Here is a 22,298-nt window from a genome sequence, read left to right on the forward strand (position 1 = left end):
TCCTTTTTGTAGATGACAGCTTGCCGAAGATTGTCCTTTTTCGGTCAACCGTCTAGGACTCAACGGAAAGTAGGTCACCCGCGGCTGGGGCGGGAGGATGTCATAAAGAAAGATTTATGGGAAATTCCTGGGAGGGTATAAAGAGGAAGGTTTTGAATAGATCGGGATGGAAGAGGAGCGTGCGTGGCTCTATTGGCCTCAGGCGGCTTGTTGCTGCAGTGAGTTGTTAGTAGTAATAGTAGATGTCCTTCAGTCTAGGGTCTAAGGAGACCTGGCATGATTCGGACAAAAAGTTTTTAATGCAGTTTTTCACTTCAATCCTTGAAAAAATCCTATTCATGCAAAAAGTTTCAAAGCGTCATTTTTGCTTTATGTTATATTATCAAAATGGAAGATACGCCTTTTCTTTGGGGTGTGAATATATATTCCCAAAATTCTGGTGTAGCTAAACTAAAGAAATGCCTTATATCTCAAATATATTATTTGCCATTCAAGTAAACATATGGGAATTTAGTTACGCATCCCGCTCCTGCTTATTGCCACATAAAAACTTCATTATAGAGTTTTGGATTTCTTGGCTAGATCAAATCGTCATTCCAGAGCCAAAACGTATTTGACTCTAAAACATATAAATAATAGTTCAAATAGGGATAAATCTTTTTATTTTTCACTGTCTAATAAAAGGATTTATCCCCATTTGTACTATTATACGCATGTCATGGGAAGGCAGTGTGGTCTTAGAAAATATCTTTGACTTTTGGAATAAGGTAAAATTTATATGTACTAGTACATTAAGCGGACACTTTTATATTTTCTATATGGAATGTTAAACGGGAGATGCTACAGATACCGGCATAGATACCCGGTACTAAAACAGTTGTTAGACTGGAATTGAGTGAAGCGGGTCATCTAATATGAATGTTTAAAATTACAATTTGGAATTTGCCATTTATGTAATTCTTATAATTTTGTTCATAAACCATTATAACCGGGTATATGTCTCTGTTTAGGTTAGGTTAGGTTTCGCATTTAATATATGGTATGTTTACCCTCACCCCCACTCCCTAGTGTGCAAATATATAGCCCAAATTTGTTTATAATCTATTATATATTCATCCTATTTTATTTTGTTTCAGAAGCATTATTCAAGCTTGACTTCTTTTGCAGTATATAGAAGTGTCCATATAATGCACCAATACTAATATATTTATGTACTACAGTAGCTTTGAAAAATAAAATATTAAGACTCACCACATGTCAATATTAAGGCTTAAGACTTGACGATCTATTAAGTTTTAAGACTGAACCACAAGCTTTCAGTTTAAAAACATGGAAATGTGAAGCAAATTCTAATCTTGCTCATGGTTTTTTCCTGAATATCGTGGATCGGTTTACTATCTTTTTTGTTATATGTGTACCTCGTATTTTCAATGTAAACGTTTGAGATAAAATTATTTAGAACGGAACTTTTTTAAGTCCACGGAAATTAGAAAAAGAGAACTTTGTTTGTATCTGCTTAACAAAATCCCTGACATTTTGAGGGATTGCTTTATTCTGCACTGGTTGCAGGATTATATCCCTTTACTCAGTTTTACTAAAACAATAAGCAACGCTTGGGTGTAGCGTCTGCAATATCTAATCTTCATTTCTGTTTTTTGTTGTAAATACGGAATTGCCATATTATTTCAGTAGTAAGATTCTTTAGTATGGAAAGCAATAATAATAAGCTTTGTTGTATAGTAAGTAACCAGGGAGGCAGCTTTGGACCTCTGTAAGCCCCCTCCCCTACACCTTTTACAGGCAAACTATTTGAGCAACATAGGAAATGGGGTTAAAAAAAAATAGAATAAAAAATAGTTGTTTCATGTGCTCCTATAAAATTTATGTGTTGACATATGTTTGTTTAATGGTTGGTGCTGAGTTAAAATAAAGTAAATATGTATCCTTTGCGTCTAGTAGAACTACTTGTAAATTTTTGTCGAACTTTCTTAGATAACACTTTCACTTGTTTATCGTAGAATAAAAATTGCGTTTCAGGGAAAGGGAAGAGCTAACCCCATCTGCTCCTTTTTTATGTACTCGCGTAGACAACTTTAGCTGAGATATTTGAAAGGTTATGAAATCCCTCAACCACTTAGAACTTTTAATTTCTACGTGTTTTTTTTTCTTTTTTTGCGGTATGTTGTAAATTATAAAAAATACAAAAAAAAATATTAAAAAACACATCTAAAATGTGTTTATATTCATTTTGTTACATTAGTCCTACCCATCAAAAGTTACACGCCTGAGGAAATTTGCCTGATTTTCGAAAAAAGGGAGAAACACCCCCTAAAAGTCATAGAACCTTAATGAAAATCACACCATCAGATTCAGCGTAGCATATTTTTACGAGTCGGACGAACATTATGGGGGGTTGAAAGGAAGGTTCAAACCCTATCCCCCCTGGGTACGGCCTTGTTACTACGTATTACTCATTTATTATTTATTTCATTATTGTCGAATAAATAGAACCCATGGGTATATATCTATAGTTATATCAGATCTTGAAAATCCCTGTATGATAAAATATCCGGGAATTCTCGCAGATTTTATGTCACATAGATATATTAAATTAAACACTTGAAATAAATACACGAAATTTCGCAAGGCTCACAGGTAATAGCAACGATTCTGGCGTATCTTTTCTTTAAGCGTAAGACATAAGTAAATAATATAAAAGAAACTAATAAGTGAGTTGTCTTTGGATTTAAAAATCCTGTTTTATATTTTATTTTGTACTTTATATTCTTCATATTTATATTTTAGATTCTATGTGTTTTTATGTAGGTTTTCTTTTGTTTCAGGATTGTTAAGATCTTCCTCAGTGGACTCCAAGCTAAATGTATTATCATCACTCTCAGGGGAATTTGGAGCAGACGGTATGACCTATCTTTTTGATAATTTTGGGAGGTGTAACGAATAGAGACATCCCCAAACCTTTGCAATACTATTATTATATGCCACTTCTTGCGTGGTATGATCAGACGTTCTGACTCACAACAAAAAACATCTTGTTATACTCATTTATTCCAATTTTAACTTTAACGATTGTGTAATTCGCATCTGACCTACATAATCTATATACTTGTATTTTGTGTAAAATCAAGTATGTATTTTGTGTACACTGAAAAATAAGCTAAACTAATCAAGAAATAAAGCGGAAAATTTAAATTGTTATTTTTGTTAGAAAAAAAATAACGAAATTAAAAAAAAAATATTTTTAAAAAAGAATTTTTTTTTAGGTTGCATCATTTAACGGAGTACTAACACGTGAAAGTAACATTATTCAAAATATGAAAGTGACCTTGTGTCAAGTTTCATATGCTAAGTGGGAACTTCCCTATTTCCGTTACTGATCAATCCTGAAAGTTGATGCTAAGAACCTTAGTTGGTGCTCGTATGATACACCCCCTACTTAATATTCTTCTAATGTTTTTCTAACTCTCAACCCTAATGAAATATACCTAAGTATGTGTAAAGATAATTTCTTAAACCACATAGGCCTGCCATAACAGAAAGAAAGAAAATGATCAAAAATGGGGTTTTTAAAGGCCAAGCGAAAATACTGAAGAAACACACAAAGCGAATATTTCGAGAGAACAACCACCTCTCTTCTTCAGCGCGAACAAAATAATATAATCAAGGAAAATGCCAAAGAAAAAAACAAAAAAACAAACGCGAAAAGTCAACAAAACCAAAATATGCGAGTAGTTTTCTGTTGTAAATACCTTCCCAACCTAAAAAAGACTTAGCAGTTTTTTCATAAAACATTTATAGTAGAGCTCAAGGCCGTGCCCAGAATATTTTTCAGAGGGAGGGGGGGCTAGTCGAAGAATTTTTTCGTTTTTTTTTACATACAAAAAAACGCATAAAAAGTTTGTTTATATCCATTTTTATTACGTTTTTACGAGTCAGACAAACACTTCGGGGGGGGGGGGTCCAAACCCCTTCCACCCCCGCCACCCTGGGTACGGCTTTGGTAGAGCTTATGATGATTAAGGAAGCTGTTAAAAGAAATATAGGTAGTTTTTGGAACCCGGGAGTGAACCAGGGACCTTTAGGTCTTCAGTCTGGACTTTTCAAAATTAAAAGATAAAAAAATTCTATAAAAGACCAAAAATTATAAGAATTAAAACCAAAACTTCACACTGTCCAAATACTTTACCTCCCCCCCCTCCTAATGTGTAAATTTATAGCCTAAATTATATATTTACCTTCTATTCTGTTACTGCTCTTTGTCTTGTCTAATGCTAAGCTGAAAGAAACTAACGAAAAACAAAAACCGGTTTACAGTGCGTCAATGCTTGAACAACTTGAGCGGTAGGGGGTTTATCACACAAGTACCCCATAGTTTTTCATTGTTTGTACTCCCTCTGCCTAGAGGCATGGGTAGGGGAGATCCCCCAAAATCGATCCGGTTTTTTGTTGGTTCAAAGTTCAATGGGAACATTTGTATACAAGTTTGGCTGAGATCAAGCTTCTTGTAAAACGACACTATCTGGATGTTATGATTCAAAAGATGGCATGTTAAGCATTTTAAATTGTACATATGCTGAAAGTTAAAACATATATTTTTTTTTATTGTTGTTAACTAATGCTTGTTTGTACAAGGATATTTCTGTTTAGTATTCAAGATAAGATGAGATTAATAAAAGTTCATACTTTTCTCCTTTCGCTGGTCAAAATTCCATAGAGAGCTCGTTGTTGCTAACGCTTGCTTGCACAGCACTGTCCCTACTGGTTAGTGCTGTTTTACAAACATCTTGACCTCAACCAATTCTGCACACAATCAAAATCTCAAACATTTCGATCATCCCTTAATTCTATGGCTATCTACCTTAGTTCTGCCTTAGGATGGATGAATGAAAGACTATAGCCTATCAAGAAGTGAAAATGACATCATTTTTATACAATCCTGAAAAAGGCTTATACCAGCTTTGCCTCTCACTCAGACTATCTGTCTTGGCTTTATCTCCAATTAGACATGGCTTGAAATCAATTGGATTTTAATTCAAAAATCAATGGTTTACTGACCTTAGAATGTTTTTGATCTCATCTTATATTGAATAGTAAACGGAAGCTTTCCTTGTACAAACAAGTGTTAGTCAACAAAAATAAAAAAAGTATATTTTTCAGCTTCTTTTTCTTTTGTACAATTTACAATGTTCAATGTACCACGTTAGTGCCGTTGTTTCCTAAACGTTAGTGCCGTAGTCCAAAAAGTTTTTTGAGTGTTGTTGCTAACGCTTGTTTACAAGGAAAGTTTCGTTTAGTATTCAATTTAATATGGGATAAAAAAAAATTCATACTTTTCTCCTTTTGCTGGCTTTAAGTCCAAAGAGAAGCATTGTGTGCAAATTTGATCGAGTTCAAGAATTTTTTTAAACGGCCCTATCCGGCGGGGATAATTCAAAAGGTTGTCCATTGAACATTGTAAATTGAACAAAAGAAAAAGAAGCTGAAACTGTTTTTTCATTGTTGTTGACTAACGGGTGTTTTGTACAAATATAGTTTCTATTTAGTAGTCAAGATAAGATCAGATCAAAACACTTTTAATTTCAAGAGCTTAATATTCTATCAATTTTTGTATTTTAGAAAAGGAGATATGAGACATTAAAAAAAATCTTAATTACGTTAGAGACTCAAATAAGGCATAGAAAAGGGGTATGGGTCAATCATTTGAATGTTGTTTGTTTAATAGAGTGCTTTATGAATACCTACTCGATATATGTAAAATAAAATTACTTAGCATGATGATACTTATTAGACTAAAAGCTGTTGTTGATAAAGACAAGAATAGTGTACTTAAGGAAATGGAGTGGATGTGTTAACCATATTTTCACGTTTGGTTTAATAATTTAGTACTGTGAATCATCAGATCCGTTTAGACCTGAGCTTTATAGATTATGAAGAGACTGATTCAGCTGTTTCATTATTTGATTCAGCTGATAGAAAGTCCTTAGACAAAGGCCTATCCTTAAAAGGAATACCAGTTAATTACTTTAAAGTGATTTGTACGAGAAAAATATTGCTGCTTTTAAGGTAGGAAGCAAGTTTAGTTCTTGGTTTGGTGTAGAATCAGAAGTTAAACAGGATTATATCTTATCCTGAGTTATTTTTATGCATATTGTCCTAAGGAATTTCACAAAGGCAATAGTAAGTAAGTAAGTAAGTTTATTTATAACCCGCAATATAAAATAAATGCGGAGTAAAAAAGAAAAACAAAATAATATTATCCACAAGGAAATAATAAGGAAAACACAACATAAATAACATAACAATATTTATAAATCTCTAATCTGGAAAAAGTAAGTGGCACATATCTTCCTTGGAGTATTGGTCCTCAGGTCCTTAGCGATGTTGTCAATGAGAGAGGATGGTATCAGTATGGGAAGTAAAAATCCCCTTAACTTAGATAAGGCGGGTGATTCGAGTGTTTTAAATAAAAATGTCGGTGCAATTAATTAATTATTGGAAGTTTCAGGTTGTGAGAAAAGGTTTGGAGTAGGTGAAACAAGAATTAAACAGGTGCAATATGTTTGAAACAGTGCATGCGGATCACTGTACAAAGATAATTAGCAGTAAGTTTACCGCAGATGATTTCTGGCTCTTCATTCTCGGTGCGAACAAACAGCTCCTCCCACTTATTCTTGGATTAGCGCGTACAACCAGCTCCTCTTATTTGATCTGCCATCAGCGGTCCAATTACCCTGGAACACGTATTTTGGCAGAAACTTTCTCAAAATGCCCCTGAAACCAACTTGAGACTTCAAAACCTACTTTTAATTCATAAGAACATCCAATAATAACATTGCACTACTAATTACCGATTTCTATATATGTATTGGAATAAATTAATTTAAAGTTGGTTTCTCCAATATTTAGTGTTCAAACGTTGAAGCCAAGTTTTATGTTCAAGAGAAATCTGACTCGTCTACCTGTGAATAAATGTAATTTCGCTTCTATTTATAAATTCTCTGGAACCCTCGGATCTGGGTTCGGGTTTTTATAATGGGTGAGATAGGGGACGATCATACTGTCTAATATTTATATACTGTGATGTGGATTATGTTAGATAAAGTGAAAATGACTTAGTCAATCATTTCACTTACCTAGTAGCATTATGTGTAAATTGGCTGATGCAAGTATAATTGCGAAGGTTTTTGCAGTTGATAAAACGTTTGAGGAATGAGAGATGAGTTTAGGCTAAGATTATTGTACTGGAGACCATGGAAAAATGTGGGTGAAGTATGGCTCACAAGCGTAGGGGCTTCAATAACTGAACAAGATATGTTAATGTTTTCCAGAGTAAAAGGAAAACTTTCTAGAGGAAATACCCCTTTTCAGAGGAGAAGATAGCTTAAAGTGTTCATGTGAATCACCGTTTGACAAATGATAATATCTGCGAAAAAATGCAGTTCTCCTGCGGTTTACGGTTTTTTATGAAACTATCATGGGACTAAGCCTCACTCGGTGAAAGGAAAGATAGTTTTTTAGAACTTTAGAAAACTATATATATTTGAAATAGTGTGTATAAGTTGCCGTGAAAGACCAAAACTGGTGAATGTCGACATTCACTGAGTGACAATGTGCTTCTTGTCCAGTCAGCTTTGTCAGTCTTATGCAAGGTTTAATGGGGACAGGCTAGGTTATAAATCTCCGAATTGGGCTAGAAATTAGGTTGGATTTTCGAAAATATAAATCTCAGAAATAATCAATATATATATATACATATATATAATTATTGTTCACCTAATTTAATGAATTATCTTGAAAATTGTGGAAAAGTCATATTTATTCCTTATTTATGTTACAGATCAACCTCGAAAATTGGCATTCCATGAGCCTCGTCCTTGCTCCATTTGTGGTCGCATGTACCGAGACGCAGCAACGTTAAGAACTCACACAGCGATTATGCATGCAGAAGGGAAAGAGGCTTTTGTTTGTTCATGTGGTGAGGCATTTAGAACAAAATATGAAATGTATATGCATAAAAAGAATGGACATCGACCTACCTTATAAACAATCCTGTTTTGCTTATTGATTTATCCTTCTTTTGGGTTAACTCCCATGTGTGATTCCAGGCCATGCATAGCAATCGTTTGAATGCTTACGGCTTCTAAATTATTTCCATGAATTAATTCCAGTTTTATGTATTTTCTTTCATTTTAACAATTTTAACATATCAGTGCTTTGAAATGACATTTTTTTATTCCCAGTGTTTTTTATAGACGTTAGATCGAGTTCCTCGAAGTGATGTCGAAGTTAAAGTGACTTTTTGCTGCCTTTAGTATTTTTTTTTCCTTTTTTTAGTGCAAATGAAGTGTAGATACTTAGCTTTGAAAAGAAGTCTGAAATTTGAGCTTTAAATATTTATAGAAACTGCAGTTAGGCAAAATAAAAAAAGTTGTTATTTTTTAACGTTAGACAAAACTATCTAATTTGCGTTTAGAGTAGTTCCTTTTTTAGTGCAAACGAAATGCAGATACGTAACTTTGAAAAGAAGTCTGAAATTTGAGCTGTACATGTTTCAAAAAACATCCAATTAGGCAAAATAGAAAAATTGCTATTTTTTAGCGTTAAACAAAACTATTTAATCTGAGTTTTTAGTAGTTCTTTTTTTAGTGCAAACGATATGCAGATACTTAACTTTGAAAAGAAGTCTGAAATTTGAGCTTTAAATGTTTCAAAAAACATCCAATTAGGCAAAATAGAAAAATTGCTATTTTTTTACGTTAAACAGAACCGTGTAATGTAAATTTTTAACAGTTTCTTTTTTAGTGCCAACGAAGTGCAGATACTTAACTTTGACAAGAAGTCTGAAATTTGAGCTTTAAATGTTTCAAAAAACATCCAATTAGCAAAGTAGAAAAGTTGTTATTTTTTGACTTTAAACAAAACCGTGTAATGTAAATTTTTAACAGTTTCTTTTTTAGTGCAACCGAAGTGGGATATTTAACTTTAAAAAGAAGACTGAAATTTGAGCCTTAAATATTTAAAATTCACCCAATTAGGCAGAATTGAAAAGTTTTTATTTTTTAGCGTTAAACAAAACCATGTAACCTAAGTTTTTAACAGTTTTTTTTGTGCAAACGAAGTGCAGATACCTAACTTTGAAAAAGAAGTCTGAAATTTGAGCTTTAAATATTTCGAGAAACTTTAATTAGAGTAACTGGAAACGTTTTTATCCTTTGATGTTAAACAAAAAGTATCCAATATCAGATTTAATAAAATAGAGCTTGATATCATTATAACTTTGAACAGCATGACAAATTGACGAGAAAAATCATATTCAATCGGAATCTAATAATAAATATGGAGTTTTTTTTATTATTCATTAAGAATTCTTGGGACCAACAATATCTACTAAAACCCAACCGTTCCATAGCATTCACTACTGATTATGCTGCCAAATTAAGGTTCAAAATTGTAAAGCATTTAGTAAAAAAAAAAAATTAATTCGGTTTGACTTATATCCGCTTATTATGTATGTAAGGTTTATCGATTTAAACCAAGAAATTTTAATATTGCTTCTAAGTAATGATTTTTTATTACAATTCGCTGTAACTGTTTAATTTTAGGATAGAATGACTTTAGCTACACTATAATTGTTTTGTTTTGTTCAAAATTAGACTAGTTGATTTTTTTTTTTTTTTTTTTTAATTTTTTTTTTTATTGAAGTGCCTTGTATATTATTGCGTTGTTTTATATTCTTTTATATTCTATTCTTTTATATATTTATTCTTTCTATTCTTTTATATTCTATTATTTATATTCTATTCTTTTATATTCTTTTATATACTAATTCTTTTATATTCTGACAATTTAAGACTAAATGAAAAAGAATTATTTTAATATCAACAAGGGACAGAAAGGAATACATATTAAACCATAACTGTATTGTATGCTATTAAAAGAAACACAAATAATGAGAATAGAAGCGAATGCAAAATATGGGCTATTATAAAATATTGAATTTCGCATTCAAATAAGAAAATAAAACTAAAAAACTTTTCCGTAGAAAAGAAACTTAAGGGAAAATTCAAGTTTCGTGCAATCAATCCACCATAGGCAACAATCAGACATATTTGTAAAAAATAAATTTCTGTCAAGGACGAACAAGCCAACGGGTAGATTTAAATTAACATTATAGTGAATTTCAAAATAATCGCCAAGCCGTAAATTTTTAGGAATGGAGGGTGGGGGCTAGATGCCCCCTCAGTTAGCTACCATATTCAGCTTTCCCATACTGGAGATCCTTCTTTTTAAAATAAAACAGTGTTGACTATTATGCATACCAAGAAAAATCTGGAAGAAATTGTTTATTGAAGTGTATATTATAGGAAATCTTTATTCTATTTGCTAATTCTTATGTTTTCTGTTAATTTAATATATATGATATATTTCATCCTTAAAAGCAGTATATAAAAAGATAAATCAAAAGTAGTTGTTTGGTATCAGTCAAGTTCATTTACGCCTTGAGAGGTTTTCAAACAAAAGCATTTCTATAAAAAAAAATTTTAGTTTAAATTTAATGTCAGGAAATTTAGTAGAAGTTAAAATTTTGTCGAAATTTTAGTGTATAAAAAATTAAGAATATAATTTCTGATTCTCTTTAACATTAGAATTTTCAGCATTTGGAATTTTAAAATTTGCAGCGTTTTAACGGCCATGTTTCTAAAAAAAAAAAAAAAAAAGACAAGCAAGGGTTTTGTGATAGGGGAGAAAGAACAAAAAAACTAATAAAGCATATCAAAATTTTGAGATGGGGGGGGGTGTCAAATCCAGTACATCACCTTGGATACGGTCTTGCAGACAAAAGAGTATCTTAGGAATTTGGGCTATGCGAATTGGCAGATAAATGTACAAATTGCGCTTTCAGTTTCTATGGAAAAGTGTGTAAGACAATCACATGATTGATTACCATAAATTTTTTCAAGGTTTTACGATTCAGTTACAACGATTTTCAATTTAGTTACAAACATCTTTCAGTTAAAATTGGTATAAAACACTAAAGAAATATAGCAAACATGTCGGAAATTGCACTTATAAAACACAATATATTGCGCAATATATTATATATTACAATGTATAAAACGCAATATATTGTGCAATTTATTATATATTACAATATATAAAACGCAATATATTGGGGAGGGCCAAGTGTTTACACACGTTTTATTCGTTTTGTTTATGTTTATGTAACATAAACATCGTAACTTCATCGTAAACATCGTAAAGAAACATTTGTTATTTCGTTTGGTTTATTTGTATTTATTGCAAATAAATGCATTTATTGCAAATAAATTGTTTATTTGCGTTTAATTGCAAGTCCTTAAACATTGTTCTTTTTGTTTTTTAGTTACGAAATATATTTATACAAGAAGTTTGCTATTATTAGTCATCAAATCATAAAGTTGTGTTAAATTGTATAAATATTTTCCGTGAGGTATTAAATTTTCTCCATGTAGGTTTCAGTTTCGACTTTAAATTTTGTTTTAAAGTTCTAATTTTAAAGTTCTATTTTAATTTAAATTAAGCATCATTCCAATTTTTCTTTTTTTTTACTTCTAGCTAGGGTACTTATTAACCTACATGCTGGACATTGTTTAAATAGTTTTTAAGTTGAAATCACCTTTGTCAGGTAACATTTCACTCGTTTTAAAACATAACTGTTGTAACTTACGGTGTTTCGAGTCTGAATGCATCATGCTACTACTTTTATTTTTTTATTGAATTTTCTTCAATATAGCTTTGATTTGAAAAAAGTCCGTTTAAGAAAAGGAAAATAAAACTACGCAAGAAGTTGGTTAGCACGTCAGTGCCGATTGTTGCTAACAATATTATGGTAACTTGCAGATATAGAATTGCAGTCTAACGAAGATTTCTTATAAACAATCGGCGGAAACGTATTTGCTGGGTGATTAAACAGTGAGCTTTGTAAAAGTAAAACTGTTCAAAAAAGCATTGCAGACCTCAAAATTAGTAGAAAACAAGAGTAAAACAAAACTAGAGAAAACTAGATTAAAACAAAACTAGAGAAAACTAGTGTGAGTAAAACAAAACTAGAGTAAAACAAAGAGTCTTCTACTTTTGTTCTTTCATGAGTTTATTTTTGTTTTGTGTCGTCTTTTTTTCTGGTGCTCTAATTATTAACAATTTTTTGTTCGTGGGGACTCGATTCCATATTTCTTTATACTTTTCCATATTTCTTATTTTCATATTTCCTTTTTTTCTTCACATCCTCCTCGTTTTGTTTGTATTTTTTTTTTACAGCCTTGTTTATAGAGCCATATTTTTCTAGTGGAAGTAATGCAGTAAATACTTGAAATGTTATCGAAGTAAGTGTTCGAGCTTTAACCTTGTTTAAATGATACCACTAAAACCTCTGAGTGTCCTTTTGTATATTAGCTTCACTCCCCTTACCATTTTGTGCGTGAATACCCATTAGTGCCTCTGGGAATTTTGACCTGATAGCTCGTAGGGATTTATCTTGACCAGGAAATAGTGTTTTAAGTAGGGCTTAATTATTGTAAAGCTTGGGAAACTGACTTCATTTTTTCTGTTAATTTTGTTTTGAAAATATTAGTATTAAGATACTTCAAATTTTTCAAAACACCAATCATAAATGTAGTGGAGATCACCTTGACTGTTTGACTAGTTTTTCAGCTCTGTTTAACAGTATTTTTTGCCTTTAACTTCAGTTGGGTTTATTTACATATGAGGCATTATTTTGAAGCTCAAATGGATTTTAAAGATATATGTAAGTCGAGCAAAAATCTTAAGTGGAAATATAGCGTAATTTATATGTATTAGAAAGCAATACGTCAAATGCAATAAAAAAAAACACGACATATAGTTAAAATACGCAGAAAAAAAAATTCTACACATGTTTAAATAGAAAAAAATTATATATATTTTCTCTAATGGAAGCAGAGGTCAATGGTTAGAGAAGAATCAGCACTAAGAGAGAATAAAATCACTCAATCATCAAACATTATCATCAGTAATGATAAAGAAAGGAAATAGAGAGAATAATATGACTTTGTAGTGTTATATTCGTATGTTATTTTAAAAAAATATGCAATATTCGTATATTATTTATTAAAAGAGAGAAGGCTTTAATTATGGTGAAATTGACCAATATCAGTAGTCGGCTACTTCACAAGGGCAATAAGATGCCCGTTCAAGACAATATTACGTTCTACAATATATGAATTTCCTATTGAAATAGGGTGATGTTTATGCCAATCATTGGTCTGGTTTGGGTCCTATTACTGAAATTGCAGTACCAAGCTGTCTGAGGCCAACACAACTGAGCATGGTCCCTTGGTCTATTAGGACTTCAGTCTTCACCCTCCCCCACCTCTTCCATGTAGTTCCTGTTTCTTTTGAGTTTTTTTTTTCTATGACGTTTTTCCACCTAATTTGAGGATATACTGCTTTTCGTTTAGCCCCAGCTGTATGGGCAAAGAGCATGATTCTGGGCAACCTTTTTAGTTTTAGACATCCCCCCGGGGCCAAACGGAAAGTAAGTAGTCCGCTAAATGGGAGGGGAAGAGGTCATACAAAAAGGATTTTAGGGAAACTGGACCTACAAGAAGGACTTACATCCCTCTCGTTTTAGAATCCCTCCAGGACCAAACGGAAAGTAAGTCGTCCCTAAATGGGAGGGGAAGAGGCCATGCAAAAAGGATTTTAGGGAAAGTGGACCTTGATGGGAGGTGGTAAATATTTGAAGGGGTTAGGGCGGAAGAGAAGCGTCTACTGTGTCACCCTCGGGCTGCTTCGTCCTGCAATTATCTTGCGTAAATATTTACCAAACCATATTATTGAGTTGCGACTAAAGTGAATATACCACTCGATGCCTTTTTATGCTCTTCACGAATATAATAATCATTTTTGTCGGAAATGAATTTTAGCCCTCACCCCTATTTATACAATTTCAGGGTATGTATTTGCACATTGGGGGGTTGGGGGAAATTTTATTTCTGATGTAAATGAGAGGTAAGTTTAAATTCCCCCCCCCACCCCCCTAATGTGCAAATATATACACTGAATTGGTATATACAGGGGTGGGGGCTAAAATTCATTTCCGACAAAAATGATTATTATATTCGTGAAGAGCATAAAAAAGGGGTCGAGTGGTATATTCACTTTAGTCGTAACTCAATAATATGATTTGGTAAATATTTACCTTATCTGGTAGTAGTAGTTGAATGTTGATCCTGCGAGTTGTTGAATCCGGCTCTGGCTGTGAATTTAACAAAAGCTGAGAAAAATAACAATCAAGCTAAGCAGAATTTGGCCTGTATCTTTTATTAAGATTTTAACATTATAAATTAATATGCTAGCAGATGAGCATTACAATTTAAAGATCAATTTATGTACTATATATGTTAATTTTTGTTTTCTTTTGTTTTATTCTTTTCAATATGAAGCTGTGACTGCTTAAATACCTTATTTCCTGGTCTAATGTTTTGTCAGAATTATAGTGTAGGATTTTTATTTTGTTTAAATTAGTTATATACATATTATATATATTTAGAAAGTTTTATTACACAAATTGTAAATAAAAATTTATCTATCTTTGTTTCTTCTTAGTCTATACTCGGGTGAACGGTTTGTCTAATGTAATGATGGTTCAAACAGTGTTACTGTCTACACAGTATTCCTATCAGATTTACATATTTGAGGCTTCAGTTTCTTTAAAACATCGTTTCAGCAGGTCTTGTTAATGAGAACTGCAAAATTTTCAGACCAACATTGCCGTACAGACTGTGTCATACACCAAGGCAATTTCAAGGTTTTAATTTACATTCTTTTATTTAGTACTAGCGAACAAATTAGTCGGGCAATAGGATGCATGAAAACGAAACACTGTGCTGTAAATGTGTACACAGCGTACGAAAACGTGTACACAATGTGTACAGTGTACAAAAATGTACAATGTGGTTTCAGAAGTGGAGGAAAAATAGTTTCTGCCCTCCCCTCTAAAAAAGAAATATTCAAATTCGATCCTCAAGACTATATATATTTCCTTAAAATCAACTGAACTTAACAAACTATGTATAAAATTCTTCAGATTTTAATGAAGCCTACCGACTTCATGTAGTCTCTATAATGAAATTGTAGTCGCTTGCCTTTAAGCAAAAAAAAAAAAAAAAATACTTGCCCTCTTGTTAGCGTCTGAAAATCCCAGCATAAGCTTATGGCTGTAGACCGATTCCCCCCCCCCCCCCCGCACCTGTGGACAAAATTTCCCTCTATATGTAAAGTAGGGCAGCCAAAGAAAGCATGACGAATAAATAGAATGAAGGAACGAAGGGATTTTGTAACATTATACCGATATCCCCAAATATAGGTAGAATATGTCGTGTAGAATTTTCCAGTGTATTTTTTTATTTCTTCTAATTTTTTGCTCGTGTTTTTAGTTCCTTTTTCCGTTGGAGGAGGACTTAACGCGACACCTAATATATATACCACAATATAATTTTGTTTTAAAAGGGGACACAGCAGCCTATGTGCCATAGAGGGTATTGAATGGAATAGGAAGTAGGCTGCCTACCTGGAATAGGGCCATAAAGAGAAGCAGGGAATTGGTTGCCGTGGTTGGAATAGGAAGTATGGGATAGTATCGGGTTTCAATCTCAAGAATCGCATTGGACGTGTGAAGGTGGAGTGAAGTAAAAGTGCTCGGTTCGGCTATATTACTAAGTATCTTATCAGGTCACCCAATAATGAAGGAGGAATTAAGGAGACACCAAATATATATACCGTAATATAATTTTATTTTAAAAGGGGACTCAGCAGCACTTGTGCCATAAAAAGGGTATAGGCTGGAATAGGAAGTAGGGAATTAGTTGCCGTGGTTGGAATAGGAAGTATGGGATGGAATCGGGTTTCAATCTCAAGAATCGCATTGGACATGTGAAGCTTGAGTGAAGTAAAAGTGCTCGGTTCGGCTATACTACTAAGTACTTCATCAGGTCCCCCAATATTTCAATAGAGAATTTTCCGTGGCATAATCTTGATTTTTAATATTATTTAGTTCCTAACAAAGAAGACAGAACGCAATATATAGTAAAGTACATGTTTAATCGCATGGGAAAGTTCATTTTCTAGCAATGGACGTAATAATTTTTTAATTCGTTTTCAAAGAGGACTAAAAAGTATAATTTTTTCTCGAGACTTATGAATATACGTGAAAACGAGGGGCGCAAAACTCAATGGGCTTTACATATTTTGATCTTCTTAACTCGTTTTTCTCAACTCACAGACTTTTTCGTGCATTGAACAAAATGGCAATACGAAATACGTAATTATTAAAATATTAGACTCTTCGCGGTACCATATTAGCTTTATGCTATTTGCTCTTTAAAATGAGCTTCTACGGGCAATATGTCTCGGGAATCTTCGCCGTTTTTCAACAGAAATTGCCATTTAAAAAAAAATTTATGCCCAAAATAAAAATTCTCCCGCTTCAAACTTGCTTTTTGTTTTGTTTTTAACTAAAAAACTGCTATTAATTCCACTAAAATAGGCTGCTAAGAGGCAAATATATGAAGAATAACGCATAGTTGAGCCTTATATATTTGAACGGTTCCGCTGCAACGTGGCAGGAAAATACCGTTTTTAAGTCGTTCAGTGTCCGAAATACAAATTTTTACTGTCCAAAACAGGGAATATTCAAACAAAATAAAACCAAACCAGAGATTATTGTCCAAAAATGCAATTGATGCTTAAAACTGTTATTTACATTCTCATGCACAGATAATAGTTCGCATGGTTCGACTTTAAATAGCGACGAAGACCACACTGCCTTTCCATCATAAACATTCTAATAGTACAAATCTTTCTTTCGATTCAGCTTAAAGCAGTCATATTTTTGATAATCCTAGCCACAAAATGCTTTTTGAAGAAACTTCCTTTAACAGCAATGATTTCGGCATAAAAACAGGTTTTTTGAGAGGCGATTGAAATTAGAATAAAAATAAATAGTAGTATTTCTTTAAATAGGGATTTGGGGGAATATTCACTTACTGTTTACTAAAACAGTAAACAATACCTCTCAACCTGTTACGGACAGACCTAGGCTGGCTGCCAAAAAGGCAAGATTAACTTTTTAAGCTTGTTTTTAAATGTTTTTTATTCCATTTGAATGAATTATCTTTTTTCACTTCGCTTGATGTACCAGTCCTGGTTGAACTTTCCTCAAGTAATGATGCTAGGACTGTTTTGAAAATATTTTAGTTTTAAAGATTGTATTTTAATGTGAGTTCTTTTATATTCTTTTTTTTATTTGTTTTGCTGAGAATGGCTCTTGGATATGCCGAAATATTCATTTAAAGTTGAATTCCACTGTCTTGTATAAAACAAATTCCCTATTGTTCTACTTGTTGTTTACGGTTCGAATTTTGTCCTTGTACTCTAGAAAGAAGTGCAACTTTTGTCTGATGATCATGCCCTCTCCCCAAAATCCTGGTTGTACCAATGATTTATCATCCACTTACATTTTGTTTAGTGTTATATCGGCAAAATATAAATGCTGCTAGTTGCAAGGTCCAAGAATATTGCCAGGGAGGTGGGATCGAAAATTAGAAACAGCAAATAAAATAAAAATATGTTTGAGGAAAATTTCTTGCGGTTCCTAGGTTAATGCTACACAGATTATACTTCTATTTATTTCAGATTGCCTTCTTGGACTGTACAAAAAAAAATTAATACAAAGAAAAAATACTTTAAAAATGCAAAAGAAGTTTGATGGGAGATATCCGCAGCCTTGTGTGAGTAATTAAATAAAAAAAACAAGTTTTTCAGCTGAAAGTAAGGAGCAACCTTGAAACTTAAAACGAACAGAAATTATTACGCATGTGAGGGGCGTCGTCCCCTCTTCAATGCCTCACCCTTTACGCTAAAGTTCGAATTTTGTTCCAATTCTTTAAAGAATTACTCCTGAATCATAAAGGCCTGAATCACAATATTCGTTTAAAGTTTTAATATTACTCCTTAATTTCAGTTGAAAAAACTTGTTTATATATTTAATTTCTGATCGTTTTTTAAATAATGCTGGGAAATTCGGCTCCCTATTCTTGGAAAATTCCCTTCCCCCATGAAAAGTTCCCCCATGGAAAGTTCCTTCCACGTAACTCCCTCCCCCCCCTCCCTGCAACGGAAAAATCCCCCTGAAAATGTCTATACTTTTCAATAACCAATACTATATGATATGCAAACAAAGGGCAAAGTTCATAACTTGCAGCCCTTCCCCCGGGGACTGTGTGTGTATGTGGGGGGGGGGGGGTAATCATCCTCAAAGACATGGCTGTTAGATTTTTCAACTATGCATGGCTATCTCAAAATTTTGTTCGGGTCAATTTGGGGAAAAAATTAGCGTGGAAGAGGGGCTAGCTGCCCTCCAATATTTTTGGTCGCTTAAAAAGGGCACTAGAACTTTTTTCCCGATCAAATGAGCCCTCTCCCGATCTTCTAGGACCATTGGGTCGATATGATCCTCCCCGGACAAAAAAAGCAAATCAACAAACCTCCGTGATCTTTCTTCTGGTAAAAAATGCAAAATCCCACATTTTTATGCATAAGAGCTTGAAACCTCTACGGTAGGGTTCTCTGGTATGCTGAATCTGCTGGAATGATTTTCATTAAGATCACTTGATGTTATGGGGATGTCCCCCCTTTTTATCAAAAATTGGGCAAATTTTCTCAGACTCGTAACTTTTGATGGGTACCATTAAAAATTTGATGAATTTAAATATTTTTAATAAACATCAAAATTCGATTCTTTTGATGTATCTGTTGCTATCGAGACTCTGTTTCTGAGCGTGTCGGTTAATATTGAGCAGCATCGCTCCTTACTTACAGTTCGTTACCGCGAACTGTTTGATTCGAATATTACAAGTAAATAACATTTATGTAGGTATTGAAGTAATATTTTGTGGTTGTTATAGATATGTTTTGTTATTTCTTTCCTTGCAACCATGTAACTGGCTTACTACCCCGTCGTGTATTGAATCTTTTGTTCGTCCTCTTCCTTTAGGAAAATTGCCTGGGGCAGATGGTATTCAGCCGGAATATCTGAGATATGGTACCCCTAAACTGTTTAGTCACATAACTTTATTGTTCCAAGCAATAGTATCGCAACAGTCTGTCCCACAAGGTTTGTGTCAGGGGGTCGTTACTTGCATACATAAGAAGGGGAAAGACCCTAAAGATTGTTCTTTGTATAGCCCCATCACTATTTGTTCAGTTCTAGCAAAGTTACTGGAGAAGATACTGTGCCCTTTAGTGGCAGTGCGAGCTGCCACTAAACGGATGTGGGTGACAATCAGTTCGGTTTCCGGTCCGGTCTCGGTGTTCAGAATGCACATGCAATTTTTATCTCAATTGTTGAAAAGTTGTAGTCAGAGGCAACGCTATAGCGTTCCCTATAGTAAAGGTAACGAAAAAGGTCCAGAAAATAGGTCCAGCTTTCCGGACATTTAGAGATACATAGGGGTGTAAAACGAGGCTCAGTAATCAGCCCTGTGATATTTGACAAAACAGTACGTTCTGCGATAAAATTGATATAAGATTTTTTGATAGATGATGGAGTTGATGCTAGTCATCCATCTTACGCAGATGATCTACTTTTGATAAGTGATAATTTAGAATCTTTACAGAAAGCTATTATTGCCGTGTCGTCTGCACTTGGTGATATTGGGCTAACAATAGAGCCGTCTAAGACTGAATTCGTCGTTTCGAACGATTAAACATTTTTAAATCGTGTTGTTGATGTTTGCGGAAAGACAATTATCCAAAAGGATAAGTTTGAGTATCTCGGACTCCGAATGGAAATTCTATCAAAGCTAATAAAAATCCAGTTATTGCAACACTTAAAGAAAAACTGCAGAAAACTTATGGTATGCTAGCATGAACTAAAGGTCAATTTAACAAAATTACGCTCTGTCGTCTCTGTACCGCCATGTTCGCACCACATGTCTTTTTTTTAGCCCCTTTATGGAATTGCTTTAGTAAAACCGAACGTAACCAAATTTGTTCAAATTTTTTTGGTTAAAAAAGACCTTTCCCCAAGGATATATATATATATATATATATATATATATATATATATATATATATATATATATATATATATATATATATATATATATATATATATATATATATATATATATATATATATATATATATATTCCAGGGCAGAAAATTTTCCAGGGGGGCAGACGCCAAAATAGCAGTGGTGGTTGGGTGACAGGGTGATAGGGAAAAATCATCAATTGAAATGAGGGCTCGTAATTTTCCACTGGGCCAGAGAAAAAAGTTTATCGGGAGGGAAAGGTCAAAGGCTGGTCCTTATTTGCATACGATGTGTGGAGGTTTAGATGAGAGTGCATATCGCTTGATTTGTGAATGTGAGGAGCTGAGTGATTGGAAACTTGAAGTGTTTGGTAGGGGGGATTATGATTTTGAGTGGTTGGTGAGTGTGTGTGCGGATGAATGTTTTATAGGTATCAGAAGCTTGGCACGATTCCTTCGTCATAGAAGTACATTTCTGTAGGATAATGTTAGGATTTGTGTAATTTCTTTGTAATTGTTCTTTGTTTATATTTATTGCCATGACCTATGGGCTTTTAGCGCAATGCATCTTATTTAGAAATGTTGAAGGGCAGCTCAGGTAAGGGGTGGTCGTACCAAATTAAGAGTGTATTAGATATGTTGGGGATTGTTTAGGGCTTGAGGATATAGGGGACCAAGTAAGTAGATTAGTTAAAAGGATTTTACATGACCAAGAAATACAGGCATGGTAGGCCCAGCGTTCGCTTTCGAATTGTGTTTGCCAGCGTTCACTGGGTCTTCATTGTCGGTCGAAGGAGATTTGGTGTGAAGTTTTATTTTTTAAGGTTGGTTTGAATAAAAATCATCAATTGAAATGAGGGCTCATAGTTTTCCACTGGGCCAGAGAAAAAAGTTTATCGGGAGGGAAAGGTCAAAGGCTGGTCCTTATTTGTATACGATGTGTGGAGGTTTAGATGAGAGTGCATATCGCTTGATTTGTGAATGTGAGGAGCTGAGTGATTGGAAACTTGAAGTGTTTGGTAGGGGGGATTATGACTTTGAGTGGTTGGTGAGAGTGTGTGCGGATGAATGTTTTATAGGTATCAGAAGCTTGGCACGATTCCTTCGTCTCACGATGAATCATAGAAGTACATTTCTGTAGGATAATGTTAGGATTTGTGTAATTTCTTTGTAATTGTTCTTTGTTTATATTTATTGCCATGACCTGTGGGCTTTTAGCGCAAATAACTTACATTCTGTTATTATTCTATTCTATTCTCGGAAAAATCCGTAAACACCGTCTAGCATAGTTAGTTTTATGTTCAGCCACCCAGACCATTTATTTTGGTATGTTACAATTTTTGTTTTTGAGTAACCTACCTCAAAGTTTGGGAAATACCCCCGAAAAAACATTTTGCCGTTAGATTTTCTTTGCTTATTTTTTTTTTATTTTAGTAGAATTTAGTGCTTGTGGTACCATATGAAAGTCAAATTGTCTGGTCATGTTATGCGGCCATCTTGTGGAAAAATATTCCGAAAAAGAAATAACGCTTGGTTTTGTAGATAGGTGTCATCTGGTATATAGTGGGACAGGAAAAATGGTACACACTGGGACATATTCCAGTATGTACCAGATGACACCCATCTACAAAATCGAAATCAGAGCATATTACGGGGGGTGTTGAACTAAATAACAAAACACTATGTCCATCCAACTTTGTCATAAGGGCATATTACAACATCTTAGGAACAGATAAAGGTATTAAGTTGAAACTTCAGGACCTGTTGAGACGAATTTATAACTAAATATGGATGTTAAAATGACCTATCTTCAATATATGTGGGAATACTAAGTGCATTAAGGCGAAACTATTAGGGGATATTGCAGTGTATATTGAACAAAGTCAAAATGCAAGCTGTCAAAAGGGCATATGAACAATATCTGAGGAACAGCTTAAACCAATAAATTGAACCTTTGACGGCTACTACAACTACTACTTATGCAATTAGTACTACTGCTACTGTGACATTTTCAGTACGAGACTACTTTTAACTGTTTGAATTTGTGACTACATGCAACTGTAAATAATTGTGACTGTGACTGATTGCGACTGAAACCCTAACTACTTGTAACTACAATTACCTTTGTATGTGACTTTGCCTGCATCAACTACTTTGCTATAGCAAAC

General features: G+C 33.5%; 1 protein-coding gene across 1 annotated transcript in view; it reads left to right on the forward strand.

The window, feature by feature from the left end:
* LOC148956015 (uncharacterized) overlaps positions 1-14,628 on the forward strand; it is a 54,527-nt gene extending 39,899 nt beyond the window's left edge. The window contains exons 7-8 of the mRNA XM_089089268.1: positions 2,844-2,918; positions 7,856-14,628. Of these exons, the coding sequence (XP_088945394.1) occupies positions 2,844-2,918; positions 7,856-8,061 (281 nt within the window). The 3' untranslated portion in view covers positions 8,062-14,628. The remainder of the gene's footprint in view (positions 1-2,843; positions 2,919-7,855) is intronic.
* Positions 14,629-22,298: the final 7,670 nt, after the last annotated feature.

This window comes from Artemia sp. Qi Xiang Cuo, chromosome 1, assembly GCF_049724085.1.
Source record: "Artemia sp. Qi Xiang Cuo chromosome 1, ASM4972408v1, whole genome shotgun sequence".
In the NCBI taxonomy this organism is placed as follows: Eukaryota; Metazoa; Arthropoda; class Branchiopoda; order Anostraca; family Artemiidae; genus Artemia; species Artemia sp. Qi Xiang Cuo.